This window comes from Struthio camelus, chromosome 15 (genome assembly GCF_040807025.1).
Source record: "Struthio camelus isolate bStrCam1 chromosome 15, bStrCam1.hap1, whole genome shotgun sequence".
Taxonomy (NCBI): Eukaryota; Metazoa; Chordata; class Aves; order Struthioniformes; family Struthionidae; genus Struthio; species Struthio camelus.
Genome location: NC_090956.1, coordinates 1,104,517 through 1,121,927, shown reverse-complemented (window position 1 = coordinate 1,121,927; position 17,411 = coordinate 1,104,517). Strand labels below are relative to the sequence as shown.

General features: G+C 39.0%; 1 protein-coding gene across 24 annotated transcripts in view; it reads left to right on the top strand.

Moving 5' to 3' along the window:
- Positions 1 to 17,411, top strand: part of TNRC6A (trinucleotide repeat containing adaptor 6A) — a 128,165-nt gene that overhangs the window by 106,634 nt on the left and 4,120 nt on the right. For 15 of the 24 annotated variants that reach the window (XM_068907829.1, XM_068907837.1, XM_068907835.1 and 12 more), the window contains 17 exons: positions 2,584 to 5,175; positions 5,810 to 5,974; positions 6,336 to 6,511; positions 6,816 to 6,896; positions 7,334 to 7,385; positions 8,375 to 8,517; positions 8,887 to 9,033; positions 9,200 to 9,337; positions 9,600 to 9,731; positions 9,844 to 9,921; positions 10,179 to 10,389; positions 10,996 to 11,028; positions 13,221 to 13,352; positions 15,600 to 15,758; positions 16,144 to 16,284; positions 16,826 to 16,933; positions 17,147 to 17,368. In XM_068907829.1, the coding sequence (XP_068763930.1) occupies positions 2,584 to 5,175; positions 5,810 to 5,974; positions 6,336 to 6,511; positions 6,816 to 6,896; positions 7,334 to 7,385; positions 8,375 to 8,517; positions 8,887 to 9,033; positions 9,200 to 9,337; positions 9,600 to 9,731; positions 9,844 to 9,921; positions 10,179 to 10,389; positions 10,996 to 11,028; positions 13,221 to 13,352; positions 15,600 to 15,758; positions 16,144 to 16,284; positions 16,826 to 16,933; positions 17,147 to 17,368 (4,710 nt within the window). The remainder of the gene's footprint in view (positions 1 to 2,583; positions 5,176 to 5,809; positions 5,975 to 6,335; positions 6,512 to 6,815; positions 6,897 to 7,333; positions 7,386 to 8,374; positions 8,518 to 8,886; positions 9,034 to 9,199; positions 9,338 to 9,599; positions 9,732 to 9,843; positions 9,922 to 10,178; positions 10,390 to 10,995; positions 11,029 to 13,220; positions 13,353 to 15,599; positions 15,759 to 16,143; positions 16,285 to 16,825; positions 16,934 to 17,146; positions 17,369 to 17,411) is intronic. The other 9 variants (XM_068907840.1, XM_068907847.1, XM_068907845.1 and 6 more) reach the window with 6 other exon arrangements.

Here is a 17,411-nt window from a genome sequence, read left to right as displayed (position 1 = left end):
TTAATTTAAGCTTTCCTGATTGGTTTCTTCCTGTTTCTTATAGATTGTCAAGATCATAAATTCAGGTAGTGTAGCATTTTAATCTTGTATGTTCTAATTAAAAATATTTTCCTGGGTTTTCTGCTTCTCAAACTCCTTTTGAAAGATAAAAGCACTGAAACAAGGTCTTTTTTTTTTAAATCTATATCAGCTGTACTTCCCTTCAAATTGGTCAGTCGGTTGTGCTTACGCATGATATACCAAATCAGCTCTTTTTGGGGTTGATTCAGGGCACTAAGAACAGATTCCTGCCGAATTATCTCTAGATACCTCTAGATACTTTCTTGATTTGAGAGCTGGACTATTGCCAAAAGTCATATCTTGCCTACTTTTTAACTTCTGCTAAGTAGGTGGCAATTTGAATAACATTTTTAATGGAACTTGGTTGCCTATTGCAACTTAGTTACCTGCTACTGAGCTGCACCTGAGGGATTGGTGGGGATCAGGGTTTGGGGCTTCAATGCACATGCAGAATTGGTGTCCCTTGTAGAAGAAGGGAGAAACTGGCGAGAGTAGCAGCTTCCTTTCAGGCTTCACCATTAAAATGTGTGTCTTGGAAACATGAGAAGCTCATAAATTAGTGTAGTATTTTAAAAGTAGCCAGCCCCTAAATGTCTTTAAAACAGCTTTCAAGACAAATGAAGGATTAATAATTCTATCTTGCATTACTATTGGTTCTGTATGTTAATATGAAGAGGTAAAATTTCATAAAGGTATTCAGTCAAAAACGAGCATACCTTTTTCTAGTCAGATGGGAGGCATGCTTGTCTATGCTGTAAAAATCCATTAAGAATGAGGAGGAACTGGAGAAACTTTTTTTTTTCCTTTTATCTTCAGATACATGCATTTTGAATATTCAGTAATTGAATATTCAGTAAAAAGTAAATGCAGAAAGTACTTGTTATAAGAAAAGTAGACTATTTTTCTTTTTTTAAAGAAAAAATATTTTAATGGGTGAAGAAGCATGACTTGCTAAGTACACAGCAACTAAGCATATACTATACAGTTATTCTTTCAGTTCAGGCAAATGCTAAGTAAAAAATTCTGCTGACAGACTTTGTTCTTGTCTTCTGTTAGAAGTCAGTTGTTGTCAACTTTATTACTGTTTGTTACGTTTCACACTTTTATAGTTTTATCTTCTGGTGTACCTGTCTGCTTGATTTAACAATTGGGAAGAGGGTTAAGCCTCTATGGTAAGGCTTAAAGAGCACAGGATAGCATAATGTGGTAAAACTTGGTTATTTTAAAGTACTGTACCAATTCAAATAATAAAGGGACTTGAATCACAGAACTCCTGCATTTCAAAGAACAAATGAAAATTGACAGCATTTATTTTGTAGCAAATACTTCATAGTGTATATACTTAACTGTGAACATGCATTTCTTCTTTAGTTCTGCACACGATCAGCTTATTTATTGAAAAAGAAATGGTAGTTCTTGTGTAAATGAAAATAAGAATTACCAGTTCAGCCACTGCACTTAACCTGTACTGCTGAAACAGAGGGGTTTTTTTTAAGATTGGTCTTGTGATTTTCACAGAATCAGAGAATGGGTGAGGTTGGAAGGGACCTCTGGAGATCATCTAGTCCAGCCCTCCTGCTCAAGCAGGGTCACCTAGAGCACGTTGCCCAGGATTATGTCCAGACGACTTTTGAATATCTGCAGGGAAGGAGACTCCACAGCCTCTCTGGGCAGCCTGTGCCAGTGCTCAGTCTCCCTCACAGGAAAGAAGTTTTTCCTCCTGTTCAGACAGAACTTCCTGTGTTTCCGTTTGTGCCCATTGCCTCTCACCTATCACTGGGCACTGCTGAGAAGAGTCTGGCCCCAGTCTCTTGACGCTCTCCCTTCAGATGCTTATACACATTGATCAGATCCCCCCGAGCTGTCTTTTCTGCAGGCTGAAGAGTCCAAGCTCCCTCAGCTTTTCCTCATACAAGAGATTCTCCAGTCCCTTAATCATCATAGTAGCCCTTTGCTGGACTCTCTTTTATACAACAGCCTTCACTCACCCAAGAGAAAATATCTTAAATAATCTTATACTTTAAAAAAAAAAAAAAAAAAAGTGACTTTGAATGGTGTTTCTTTGTTTCTCTGGCTGTTGTCACATAGCAATTGCTACTGCTAGGTCAGTTTAATATCCTGTTTTGATTTTTAGCTTTCAGAATGTTTTTGATTTCGGTATAGTATTGTAGTTTTTATGTGTAAGTTTTTTCATAAAATTTTACATATGGTGATATAGAATTTTTGTTTAAATGCCATTTCTCTGGCATTCTTACAGAAAGAACTGTATCTCTTAGATATCTGTCTTCATGCTTTATGTAAGAGTGCAGCTTCACATACTAGTGAGAAGTGTTCTAGGTAATGCATGGGGAATTGTTTTGAACAGCTGTCCTGTAAAGCTTTATTCATAATGTTCTGACTGTAATGTTAAAATATGCAGAATAATTCTTGACTTGGTATTGATATACTTTTCTCTCTTCTGTTTAATGAAGAAGTAATACTGAATTTATAATAATGCTCTCGGACTTTTCTTCCCCTCTTTAGATCTGAACCACAGTGGTCTAGGATCCCATTATGAAAATTCTCACTGGGGACCAGTCTCTTCAAATAGTGACTCCAGCACAAACTGGGATAAAGTTATTGTAGACGGCTCTGACAAAGAAGCATGGCCATCAATCACTGGCAGTGACCCAGAGTTGACATCAGAATGTATGGACACTGACTCTGCCTCTAGCTCTGGGTCAGAGAGAAACCTCGTTATAATGGCTTCAGGGAGCACAGGTGGTGAAAATGATGGCATTCGAAATGGCATTGGACATGGTTCTCAAAATAAGTTTGTGGTTGGTAGCAACAGCAATAATGTGGGCAATGGAAGTATTAATGGGCCATGGGGTTTATCCCATGGAACCCTAATAAGCACATGTCAAGTTTCTGTGGATGCTCCTGACAGCAAATCTGAAAGTAGCAACAATAGAATGAATGCTTGGGGCACCATAAACTCTTCATCAAATGGAGGGTTAAATCCAAGCACTTTGAATTCGAATGGCAACCATGGTGCCTGGCCTGTATTGGAGAACAATGGACATGCCCTGAAAGGGTCTGTAGGGAGTGGTAATCCTGGCACAAATATTCAGTGCAGTACCATAGGTCAGATATCTAATAATCAGAGTATTAACTCTAAAGTGGGTGGTTCAGCCCATGGTTCCTGGGGAAGCCTTCAGGAAAATTGTGATTCTGAAGTAAATGGTACAAGGAAGGTTTCATTCAGTGGGCAACCTCAAAACCTTAACACTGAAATGAATGGACCAAATAACACTACTAACTTTATGACCTCTAGTTTACCAAACTCTGCTGGTTCAGTGCAGATTAACGAACTGCCTAATAATACAGGGCATGGGGCCTGGCGCGTGAGCACAATGAATCATTCTCAGATTCAGGCCTCTCCAGTTACAAATGGCACTTCCATTTCTCATCTTAGCAATGGTGAGGCGAAAAGTGGTGGGTCTTACGGTACTACATGGGGTGCCTATGGTTCTAATTACTCTGGAGACAAATGTTCAGGCCCAAACAGCCAAGCTAATGGTGACACTGTGAATGCAACTCTAATGCAGCCAGGCATTAGTGGGCCTGGCAGCACTAACTTTCAAATCAATGGGAATAAAGGAGGAGGGGTGTGGGAGGCAGGGACAGTCAACTCCCAGAGTATGCCATGGGGAAATGGAAATGGTGCAAGTGCTGGCGGAAGTAGAAGAGGATGGGGCAACCCTGCACAAAACACTGGCACTAACATTTCAAATGGGGAATGGAGTAAACTGCCTAGTAATCAGCATTCCAATGAAAGCGTAAATGGAAATAGTAGGAAGTTTACAAATGGATGGAAATCTACTGAAGAGGATGACCTTAACAGCCAGAGTTCTGCTGCATCTCAGATAACTGAGCAGAACAGCGCATGGGCCAAAACAGGTACGGGGGATAGCGAAGGTAGTACGGAGAGCACTGGATGCCATGAAGATAGAGCAACTACAGAAGGACAGACTCGAGAGAGAAGAAAAGTTGACCAGCATGCATTACTCCAAAGTATAGTGAACAGAACTGACTTAGATCCACGTGTCCTTTCCAACTCTGGTTGGGGACAGACTCCAATCAAACAGAACACTGCCTGGGATACCGAAACATCACCAAGAGGTGAAAGAAAAGCTGACAATGGGACAGAGGCCTGGGGAGGCTCTGTGACACAGACTTCCAGCTCAGGGGGATGTGTGGATAGACCTAGCCCTAATAATAATAATGATACCTCATCTGTATCAGGGTGGGGAGATCCAAAGTCTGCTACAAGGTGGGGAGACTCCAAAGGGTCAAACAGCCAAGGGGGGTGGGAAGAGGATTCTGCTGCTACAGTAATGGTCAAGAGCAATCAATCGTGGGGAAGTGGCAAAGAGGAAAAGTCATCTTGGAACGATGCACAGAAAATCAAACAGGGATGGGTAGATGGACAAAAGGCCAGCCAGGGTTGGGCAGTTTCTGCCAGTGAGAGCTGGGGAGAAAATTCAAGGAGTAACCATTGGGGTGAGGCTAAGAAATCCAGTTCAGGAGGTAGCGACAGTGACAGATCAGTATCTGGTTGGAATGAGCCAGGTAAATCAAATTCTGTTACTTGGGGAGGCAGTAACACAAACCCAAATAACTCATCCGGATGGGATGAGCCTGCAAAGTCTAATCAGAACCAGGGCTGGGGAGACCCTCCTAAATCCAATCAGCCTCAAGGTTGGGGGGATTCATCAAAGCCAATCAACTCTCCAGAATGGAACAAACAAGATGTTGGATCTTGGGGAGCACCGTCTGCCACCAGTAAACCGCCAGGGTCAGGCTGGTTGGGAGGACCAATGCCAACACCAGCAAAGGAAGAAGAACCCACTGGCTGGGAGGAGCCATCCCCTGAATCAATACGCCGTAAGATGGAAATTGATGATGGAACTTCTGCTTGGGGTGATCCAAGCAAATACAACTACAAAAATGTGAATATGTGGAATAAAAATGTCCCAAACAGTAGCAGCAGTTCAGACCAGCAAGCACAGGTACATCAGCAGCTACTGTCTTCAAGTGCCATGTCTAGCAAGGAGAGCAGTTCTGGTTCTGGTAAGACTTGATTTTACACAAATTTGTGCTTCTGGTTAATTGTAAAACAGTTTTTCTGTTCTTACTTCGCATAACAATATTTTGGTTTAAAAGTAGGAAGCAGAAGGTGGCAATGACATTATACTTATTTATTTATTTATGTTCTTATATTAACGACAAGGTAGTCTCACATTCCTTCAGAAAGTAAATATCATTGTCGGTACAAATAAAGTGCTAATGCATCTTTAGACTCAAGATCAGGCTTTCCGATCTTCTAGATTTGGGGATAGTGAGTAACGATAATTGTAGATGAGCTTGCATGTTAAGTATTTTGTGCTCTGTCTCTTCTTCAGCTATGAAGAAGAATAGCTTAAATTTAAAGAGTAGTTCTTAGGAACTTAACATCTTATACATTTGTATAATCGAAATGTAATCCTTACATATGGAACTTGTATTTTTGAGAATTTTTTTTTATATGGAACAGCTTGCAGATAGCTGATGTAAAATACAAATTTGTATTAACAGGCCTTTTACTGTACGTTAAAGATCTGTTCTAGATCTACTGGATCTAGAAAAAGCAAAATACTTGATTCTTTTAAGTGTCTCTTTAAATCCTGTTCAAAAACATGCCAGTAACTCATACTACTTTAAAAAGGTTGGGGAGAGCCTTCTACTCCAGCCACTACTGTAGATAATGGAACTTCAGCGTGGGGTAAACCCATGGATACTGGTACTAGCTGGGGAGAACCCATCAGTGATGCAGCAGGCACCTCTGGCTGGGGAAATGCTTCTCTTGGTCAACAGGCTTCAAATAAACCTGGTGAGTGTTTTTTATCACGTTTGAATAAAGATACATGAGGAGGATGCAATACCAGTCTAGAAGCTTTGGACTTTTTGAAGGCTTGTATCTTGACATAAGCATACAGCTAAGTTCTGTCTGTCTTAAGGGCAGTCAGTTGACACTGATGCTAATACCATGTTATTACCTTTTCTGACAGAGTAGCTGCTGATAGGTATTTCTTCCCTGCACCAGCAAGACTGTTAATAATCTGAAGCTTGTCATGGTTAAATAATACTGTTTTACTTTAGTTTGCTGTAGCATATTTAGTTCGTAATAGCTGACTTGCGTTGGGATTGTTTGTTTGATTGAAATGCTAGTGGGTTTGTTTGTTTTCAACCAGGGCCTAAATCTATGCAAGACAGCTGGTGTGGAGATGATATGCCGTTGACAGGCAGTCGTCAGACCAGCTGGGAGGAAGAAGAGGATGTAGAAATTGGAATGTGGAATAGCAGTTCCTCACAAGAAGCTAACCCATCTTTAAATTGGCCACCGTATATGAAAAAAATGCCTGCAAAGGTAATTAGGGCTTGTTAGGTGTCAGGCCCAAATGTAAGAATGCAAGTAGGCCTTGGAAAGGAAAGGCTGGGGGGAAGGGGGAAGAGTTCCTGAGAACTACTTTCTTGTTCTGTAAAATAATTCCCATAGAAGACCGAGTCCAGGTTTTTGCACTTCTGTCGTTTCTAGCAGCTGAGTCAGAATGACTGCACTGAGTGGAGTAACATTGGGCTTTGATCTTTGCTCACAACGTTTTATGGTGTAATTTAAGCAGTAGGTCATACAAATTTTCCAAGTATTATAGGAATCCCTTTTTATTTTTAAGGGAATAATGAAAGGTGGAAATAAGCAAGATGAAACATGGATCAATCCATTCATTAAGCAATTCACAAATCTCAGTTTTTCAGTAAGTATTATACTTTTGCCTGGCTCTACTATCCTCTTAGTTATAATACACAAAGATGAACATGCTTAATTGCCTAGTGTTTATTTTTGTCATGTTTTCCTTTTGCTTCTGTTGTTCTCCCCACTGTCCCCCATACCTTTTCTTCTTTACTTCCTCAATACAAAAGGACCTACTTACTGGTGAAAGACACTTTCTTAAACGCTACCCAGGTATTCATCCAGTAGTCTGCTGTTGTACTTTGTTACATAGGTATTTTGGTGAAGAAACCTGTTTTCAATTGGATTACAAATAACTGGGAGGAAGTATTTCAAAATCACATCTTCTTTGTTTTGATATTTCTTTTTTCTTGCAGGTTTGAATTGAAATAGTGTATTTGAATCTCTTATTTTATAAAAAAGATTATTATTAAATAATCATGATTCATTTTATTACTTCAGAGAGAATCACCAGAGGAAACCATACAGAGCAATAAGATGGACATGTCTGGAGGTGAGCATAGGAAAAACCTAGATGGGTTTTAAAGCTTTTGAATTTTTTTTCCAGTTTCCTTTTTAGCGTGCATCTTTTTGTAAATTACTGTAAAAAGCTCATTCCCTTAAAGAAGGAAATTACGTGTATGAGTAACTCTACGTATATGAATTGCCTGGTTGCTGCTGTAACTTGATCCATAAATCGAGCTAACCTCATACCTATAGAATTGGCATGAAAGAACGTTTTCTTTTTTTTAATATAAGTATCTGTCTAGTCATTTTCTTGTTAACTTAATTAAATATAAACAAAGATGTTTGTAATACGACGCTCATTCATTGTGGTTCATTCTTGGAAACACGTTTTCGGTTCTAAAGCATGTTAATACTAAACAATTATTTGGGAGCTATTTAACTTGAGGGTAAAATCATTTGTGAATAGTTATTTAAAATTGTTGGCTATTATGAATGATTCCTCTAGCAAACTAAAAATAGTATAATTATATTTAATAATTGAAATAGAAATTTTATCGTAATAGAATTTTTAATGAAGAAAGAATTGTAGTATTGTAATTTTTATTATAGTAACGCTTTTTAAATCCAGTTTAAAAATAGTTATTTTTACTTTTAGGCCATGCTCTACGTTGGGTAAAGACATTATTCTTTGCGCTTCCAGTTTAAATATTATTATTATTGAAAAGCTTCATATTTAAACCACTTCAAATTTTAAATTGGAGTTTAAATTTAAAACATCCCCTTGGAAAGTAAGTCTTCTGCCACTGCATGCAGTAAAGTATTAAACAGAGTCCTTTACTACTGCTCGTACTTTAATCTTTTAGATTGCCCAGTAGAATTAATGATGAAAGATGAATCGTAAAAATGACTTAATAAGCGCAGTTAGTATCCAGTTTGAGAGCAGCTCAGCTTTTCATAAGCATAAGCCCATTTCCAGTGCATCTGGAAAACTAAATGATCTTTCAGTGTCATGGTCATGTCTCTCCCTTTTTTTAGGGATATTGCAAGATAAGCGTATGGAGATGGATAAGCATGGCCTGAATGTTGGAGATTACAATCGTGTGGTTGGAAAAGGCCCTGGTTCTCGTCCTCAGATTTCCAAAGAGTCTTCCATGGATCGCAGTCCTTATTTTGATAAGGTTAGTAGCTGCCTAACTGACAGACGCTTCCAAGCTTCTTTGACTCAGACAACGTTCTCAGACTTACATTCTAAGTAAATATCTGTGTGCTCCTTAGCTTTCCGCATTTAGTAGAGAGAAAAATTGGGGCTTTCTTGTTGATCTGTAAGACGTGTTTTGTTCTTTTTAACTTGCTGATAAATAATACTAAGCACTCTCTATAGCGCGTTTGCAGTGCAAATAACACTAACCTGATCTCTTTTGTTTTCTGCCTATTTCCTGATGGTGCTGGACTGTCATGTGACTCTTCCCTTCTGTTCCTGGCAATGGTTTCTCCCTTCTGCTTGCTTGCTGGCTGGTTGTTGCGCATCGGTTTGTCTGTCCAATCAGGATGGCATTGTAGCAGACGAGTCCCAAAACATGCAGTTTATGTCCAATCAAAACATGAAGCTTCCCCCTTCAAATAGTGCACTACCTAACCAAGCCCTTGGCTCCCTAGCAGGGCTGGGTATGCAAAACTTGAATTCTGTTAGACAGGTAAGGCTGTGTGCATATCCTTGGCATGTTACTTGACAGCATTTGATACCTTTTAATATAATATCTGAGCTACTGTTTTGATATGTGTTTAACTTCTAATACAAATGTATAGGGGTGGGAGAAGTAGCAGAAGTGTATTGTCACTAACTGTCCTTCCTTTCCCCAGAATGGCAATCCCAGTATGTTTGGTGTTGGTAATATAGCAGCACAGCCCAGGAGCATGCAGCAGCCTCCAGCACAACCTCTTAATTCATCTCAGCCTAATCCACGTGCTCAAGTGCCTCCTCCATTACTGTCCCCTCAGGTAATCGAGTATATTGCACATTCTGTGAGGAAATTAACCAAAATGATGCTTTAGTAAATTGCTTTTCACTTATTGGTGTTGCTAATAATTATTCTGTAAATATTTGAAAACTTACTCTTCCTGATCAGTGTTTCAGAAAACAGGCAATTGTTAACCACAGCCTATGGTATTTTATCCCTAATATAACTAACTACTTGTGTTATTGTCAGTGTTCTTCTATAAAAGTTTAGATAGTCACTCTTTGTATTGGTCCATTTTGCAGGTTCCAGTATCATTACTGAAGTATGCACCAAACAACGGTGGCCTGAGCCCACTTTTTGGCCCACAACAACAGGTAGCCATGTTGAATCAACTGTCCCAGTTAAACCAGCTTTCTCAGATCTCCCAGTTACAGGTAAGCTAACAAAGCTAGTTGCTCTGTGTTCTATTTGAAAGTCTTAAGTAGAACCTTACCTCAGTTATAAACTGTTCTTTTTAAAAAAAAAAAAAAACCCACTGTCTCCTAGCGGTTGTTGGCTCAGCAGCAAAAAGCGCAGAATCAAAGAAGCATGCCTTCTGGTGGTCGTCAACAGCAGGAGCAGCAGGTAAATAAATACCTTTAAGATAGATTGAAAAAGTTAATACTATACTGTTGTTCATCCTGAGCTGAATTTCTTGTTAAAAACTGTATAAATGTGTATAAGAGGAAAGGGATTTTGACAAGCTTTGAACTGTAGGAGTGCGCTTGGCTTAGTACTGGATTTTGCTGTGCTAAAAAGTACAGTGATGTATTTTGCTATCTTTCTCTAAATGTGGAAAAACTTCTGCCTATTTATTTTAGAACTGCTCTGTTTTTTTTAAGGGTCGATCTCTTAGTATGCAGCAACAGATGATGCAACAGTCCCGTCAGCTTGATCCAAACCTGTTAATGAAGCAGCAAACTCCACCCTCTCAACAGCAGTCACTCCATCAACCCACCATGAAATCTTTCCTTGAGAATGTCATACCCCATGCTACTCCTGAGCTACAAAAAGGGCCATCACCAATAAATGCGTTCAGCAGCTTCCCTATAGGTGCGTTTCTCCGTGCTAATTTAATACAATCAATTGATGCTTATGTGGCATAGGGGACACAGCCACCTTTTAAACTTTCTGCCTGAATTTTTCCTCCTCTGAAAACAACAGTGATACATCCTGCAAACGCTAGCAGGACTAAGGGCAGTAGTAAATCTTTATGGTGCTCATCCCAGTTATCTTTGTTCACTAGAGAACTTGAAACGCCCATTTCCCGAGATGATTGATTGTATTTCACTAAGAAATGTTTTAAGTTCTTGTAGAATTTCAATCCATTTGTATTTCTTTCTTATCCTGTGGGTCCCAAGCTGCTGACACGAAGTCCTTTTGCAGTCATGGCTCCTGGGGCTTAAGGTCTTTTAGAAGCAGAATGCATATGAAGAAATTGAAATGGTTTTACTACCTTGGATTTTAAGTGTTTTCACTGAATTTAGATTTGCATAGGTAGAACAAAATGTTGATTTCCCTTCTAATGGTTAAGTCTCTAAAAGAAAGTTTTTAGCTCTTCAATTTTAAAGTATGATTGTCTCATTTCAGGCAAAACATTGGAACATTTATAAATACAAACATATCTTTTTTTTTTTTTTTTCCTCCCTACATTTCCAGGTTTCTGTCCAATTTCTACTTCAGAAATTCCAGGCTTGTATATTTTCTCCTTACTTTAGGTCCCCTTTTAATGCTGTCTTCCACTTTCTACAACTGTGTCCCATTTATTCCTCCTTTTTGTATCCCTGTTTTTTTCCTTCTTTTCTATTTGCTTTTCTTCCGTGTTGTTCTAATTCTGCTACTTCTGTTGGGCTGATTTCCTTTGCATTCTCATTGCCTTTTTTAGAAAAATTTGCTCATTTAAAGACTGCTGCTGAAATCCTTGTGCTTATAAGTGGATTGTTATGGAACCAGTGATTCAGTGCAGGCCATGCTATTACATTGCATGTGGCACACTGGAATTTTGCTCGTGGCCAGTCTTAAGTCCAGGCTGCTGCTTAATAGTTGCTGATGAGGATTGACATCAAGATCTACCTACTGCTTTCATTAAAGGAGGAATAAAAATGAAGCTCACTTAGTTATTAGAGGCCCTGTGTTCGTTCCAACAAAAGGAGTATTTAACTTTCTTGCCAAGCTTCATACTGAGTAGTTGCATCCTGCTAATGTTAGATTCACTTTGTTTCTACTAGAGATAACATTTCTCACTCCTTAGTTTGAATTGTTACATAAAATTTTTAAGCCAGCTGCTTTCTCACCTTTACCGTTGCTACCTTTCAAGAACCTGCAGTATATGTAAGACTGCTTTGGGATCCCTTTGGAGTAGTACTGTGTAATTTATAGAAGTGATATAGCAGTGTTTAGTTCACAAATGAAGGGCTTAAGAGTAGAACTAGTAGATTTCTGGAATTTCTTCACGCTTCAGTGAAGAATTGGGTCAAGAGAGGTATTGACAGCATTCTCGAGGTGCACCAAGTGTGGTAGCTTAGTCATGTGAGGTGAAGCTGAACTTGGAAAGTTGGCTTCTGGAAAATCTTGAGGGTATGTTATTTTCTCTGTGTCCCAATATTAGCATTAGGAGACCTAGCACTGAAAGCAGGAAAGCCCTGCTTACGTTTTTGTTAGCCCAGATTCTTTAGACCTTTGTTCATGAGAAGCAGAAGTTTGGGGGAGGGGGGTCCCCTCTCTTCAACTGACCCATGCTGCAGTGTATCCTGACCCTTTTATGGAATTAAGTATCTCCAGTGTTAAAAGTACATTTTTCTGTCAAGCACTCTAATTATGCCTCTTTTACTTTTAAAAAAAAAATATATATATATAGCAGTGAATGTTGTTTCAGAAGCAAAATGAAGCACTAGTTTCCAGTGCTGGAGAGAGTTGTTTATATTTAAAATTTGAGAAATTTGCCTACTATCTCTTGCGCTAAGTCAAAATGTCGTAGTAGTTTATTTTCAGAAATGAAGTAAATACACTTGAGGGGCTGAGAATTAACCAAGTATGGTTGTGAATTTAGAATTCTTACAGACCTAGAATGAGTGCAGATATGCCAAAGTGAAAAGCGTGGGCACGTTGTTTGAGCCCAAAATAGACTCTCGAGAGATTTGGACTGATTTCAGTTGGTATTATGTTGATTCTGTGACAGACTAATCTTTTGAAATGGAGACTGCAACTTAGAACAGGTAAAGACAAGTTTGTTTTATTTCCTGTTACTGAATATTAAAACGCAGCTCAGTATGAGCGGAACAAATATAGCTGGGGCAGGAGTAGTATTACCTGTTTAAGTCTGTGTGGGGTGCTTGCATATCTATGCCAAGCACGATTCAGAATCTGGCAAGGCGTCCTGTTGAATAGCTCAAGTAAGAACGGGGATGAAGTTTTAACTGCAGATATCAGTATATAATTTTTGCTGAATAGGCATGGATACAGGCACACTGTTCTGCGAGAAGCGTCTTTTATAACTGAGCATAGCTGTTCAAGATACAATACTCCTACGTCATACAGATGAGATCAATTGTTGTACTAATGCTAGACTAGTATTAGAAATGACACTTTTTTTTTTTTTGATAGGAACGCTCTAGTTTTTCTGGTTTCCTCAATGGCTTCTTCTACTGGCATATTTTTGCATGAAGACATCAGCTGAGAAATTCAGAGTGCTTTGCATCGCTTAGCTTAGCTTCTATCTGTAGTAATTTCACTGTATTCAGTGCTACAACGTTTTCCAAAAAATGGAGAGTTAGAAGCATGAAATAACCGTAGTAATGTGCTCTTAAAAGTTGATTAGGACAATGGTGGTAGTTAGCAGAAGAAAAGCATTTAGTTGGTCTTTCATAAACTATATATGTTTTTAGGAATGAACTCAAACTTGAATGTAAACATGGATATGAACAGTATTAAAGAGCCACAGTCTCGACTGAGGAAATGGACAACAGTAGACAGCATTTCTGTGAACACATCGTTAGATCAAAACTCCAGCAAACACGGTATGTTAAGTGTCATTAGATAACATTTGACATAATATGTCAGATTTGAAAATCTTCTGTGTGTACGAAATGTCTGTTTGCTATATTTAGGCTTATAGTTGTCATGTTTTTGAGTGTTGCTTGTCGGAATTCTTATTGTGCTATCTGTGCCAAAACCTCTTGCTCATCTTCCATGGCAGCCCATAGCTTTTTGAATGTCTTTATTTGAAATAAGGTGAAGTGATTTTTTTGTGATGGGATTTAGTAGAAACTCTTCGCAGAATTCATTTTTTAAAGCAGACTTTTCTTTTGTAAGTGTGAACATCACTTAATCCGGATTAGAATACTTCATATCTTTTAAAACAAAATCTTGAACTTTTCTAGGCTTTTTTTCTCCACCCTGTTGGCCTTAGTTGTGTTCTATGGGGATTTAACTCTGTGCATACTAACTCCGTTCCATGTCTAACATCATTTAGTCACAGGTTTTGGTTATGAATGTGTATGTTTGCATTCTGAAAACGTGGAGAGTTTATAAGGGATAGAATACTATCTGGACTCTGAGTAGGAGATGTGTTTGTTTCACTTTTCATTTTCATAGTCAGGATTCTTAAGGCACTTCAAGTGTTTCAGTTGCTTGAAATCTCATCCAGTTAAAATTTGAGTCTATAGCACAAAGGTTGTGTGTCTAAAGATAGCTATAAAATGTCTCCAGTTTCCTCTTACTCTTCGGTCTTCAGATTGTTTGGATGTTTTTAGACTTGTCAGCTGCTTTAATACTATGAAATGGCTTGGTGCGTAAACATCTAGTGGAGGTATCCTGGTACTGCATTTGCTTATTCTAAATTTCGTCCGATTGTTGTCAGAAGGGTTGTTGCTGTTGCTTTAGCTATAGGTAATGTTTCCTGAATAGTGTTAGAAATTTGATTATTGGAACTCTGTATTTTATTGAGTCTCTAGTTAGTCTTCTGTTCCCTCAGAACTGTAGACGATTCTTGGTTTTGCTATTTGCTAACTTTAGAACTTCTCTTTGCAGGTTTGCACAGAATCAAATAGATTGTGTACAGTGCTCTTATCCCTTGCTCCAGCGGTGCTTTGTTTTGTGTTTTTGGAGGGTAGGAGCATGAATAGACTTGACAGAGTTTTACTATAGCAAAACATCTATCGGGTTTTGTAGGTGCCTCCTCCAAGACTGCTCCTATTCTTGAGAGCTATCTGGGAATATATTTACCACTCGTTATCCAGCTGGGTCTCTCAGAATGCTCTTACTCTTTTGAATTAATCTTTTAGTTAAATTTAATAACTATACTATTTTAATGAGACTTCATGTAAGATTATTCTTATGGTTTTCTCTTGAATTACTTAGGGATCTTTCATTTCAGATTATATACTCCTGTATGACTTCCTGTAGATTTGATATCATAAGATGACAGTATGCTGCTATGCATTTGACAAATGCTTTACGTGGGCTGTCTTTAGATTTATTTATGAAGTTTGTACAAGTATTAGGACCACTAACAGATCTGAGTTTTTCTCCTTTGTGAATCACTAGAGCTCAGTTTGGTATCAAGTGGCACATAATAAAGAAGTTGTGATACGCAGATTTGATGTAGCAACTTCCTTTCAGTTGAACCCTTCAAAGGTTTCTTCTCGTGATGACTTACATAGCTTTCTGATGACTCAAGTACGAAGAAGAACAATAATTCCTTCATACTTGCTTTTAACGGTGGGCAGGTTTTTTTCCTTATGGGTAGGATGGAGATAGCCATGTTCAGTATGTCTCTGGCAGCTGTAGTTCTAGGTCTCTAGAACGCGGTTCACTCTGAACTGCTTGAGTCTTGCCAGGTCGGTACGCGTCCTCTTGTCTCTAGCAGTAGTGGGCGCAGTTCTGCAGGTAGCTGGAGAAATCGTTACATAGCAACTATTCTCTGTTCCTAAATAATTTCATTGTTTACTGTCAGAGATGAGATGTTACGTTCGACATCCCTTTGGTGGTTCCCAATACAGCTGTTCTTATGTGTTCTTACCGTGAATTTGAGATTATCTGTTTTATATGGTCAGACCTAGAAAAGGGCATAAAGTTGCTCTTTTATTTAAGAGACGTTTTTACAGGTGTTTTGTGTAGGTTCTCTGTGTCGTTTGGGCTTGCCATAACTGCGTTCAAGATCTAAATCTTTACCTGGTGTATACCTTTATTGATTTTTACCTGCACAGTTGAGATCATAATTCTGAGATTGCTTAAGCAAATAAGATTGCTCTGTTTTTTACTAGGTGCTATTTCAAGTGGTTTTAGGCTGGAAGAGTCGCCATTTGTTCCATATGACTTTATGAACAGCAGTAATTCACCAGCCAGTCCTCCTGGATCTATTGGGGATGGCTGGCCCCGTGCCAAATCGCCTAACGGCTCTAGCAGTGTTAACTGGCCACCAGGTACACAACACCAATACTTACTCTTTGCGTGTTTTTTACTAGTCAGCAGTGTTTCTTCTGGGTTCCTTGGTCGTTACAAGTGGGGTGGAAGGGAGAGGAACCTGCAGAAAACCATTAAGGATGTGCTTTTAACTAACCAAAATTGAAATTAGGAGCTTTATGGTACAAAGAGAAGTATATCTCCCTGTTTTGAAATTTTACTTTGGCAAGAAGGGACCAAGAAAACTAGAAACGAAGTGAATAAGATGCAGAGAAGACTAAAATAAGTAAATCAAATGCTTAAGAGGTTTTGGGTTTTAGGTCATTATTAAGAGTGTGTGTTGTTTAGACAGCTGTCCCCTGTAAAAGATGAAAATAAGCTTATTTTCTGAACCTCTATTCCTAGAATTTCGTCCTGGTGAGCCATGGAAAGGTTATCCAAACATCGACCCTGAAACTGACCCTTACGTCACTCCTGGCAGTGTCATAAACAATCTTTCAATTAATACTGTGCGGGAAGTTGACCACCTCAGGGACAGGAACAGTGGTATGTTCAGATGCTGCATTTTTTTAATAATTGTATGCAAATCTTTGTTCAGTCACATAGAAAGCAGATATACATGGAAATGTGTTTGCTGTTTTGTTGGTTTTTTTTTTTTTAATCTTCTTGTTTAGCTCTCGTATTGTGCTCTTTATGGCCAAAAAGCTCATCTTTGGATCAAGCACTGCTACTTGATACAATGCAACAGATATTCAAAGAATGCTATTACAGTGTTGAGTGAACACTGCTAATACGCCTTCTGATGTAATTCTTTTGTGCCCTGAAGCAGCCTGTTTGGAAATAGGCAAGAAAATCTCCCTGTTGCCGTAACGTAACAAGCTTTGGTTACAGTTAGGTGCAGGATACTGAACGCTCCTTGGTGTTTAGCATGCTTGCCACTGCGTGCCTTTGGATTAAGGATGAGGACTTAAAAAAGAGTGGAGAAGGTCCCTAGTCTGACTGTGCAGTCTGGACTGCAAGTTATGCTTTTAATTTTATTGAATTTCTGATGGACTGTGCTGCAGCTGAATTCTTTTTTTTGTTGTAGGGTCATCCTCATCTTTGAACACCACGCTGCCTTCAACTAGTGCCTGGTCATCCATTCGTGCCTCCAACTACAATGTTTCCCTCAGCAGTACAGCACAAAGCACTTCAGGTGATGTCCGCTTATATTACTGCTGTTTCTTGTCCTTCGCATGCTTCATGGAGATGCTAAATGTTAATAAAAAGTAGTCCTGAGGTTTCATCTGACTGGTAACTCTACTAATTTTCAAAGTAGCTATTTTGAGTTTACTTTAATTTAGCAGCTTTTATCTATAGCAAGGTGACAGCAGCATGGTCACTGTGGTTGTCATTCTATTTCTTCTAGTAGCCAGAAACAGTGATTCCAAATCAACATGGTCTCCTGGATCAGTCACTAACACCTCTCTGGCTCATGAGCTGTGGAAGGTCCCTTTGCCACCTAAAAGCATCACTGCTCCGTCCCGCCCACCTCCAGGGCTAACAGGCCAGAAACCACCTTTATCCACTTGGGATAACTCCCTTCGTTTGGGTGGAGGATGGGGAAATTCTGATGCCAGATATACCCCTGGTAAGGATGTCTGTATGTTGAGGTTTTTGTTTAGTTTTTAAGC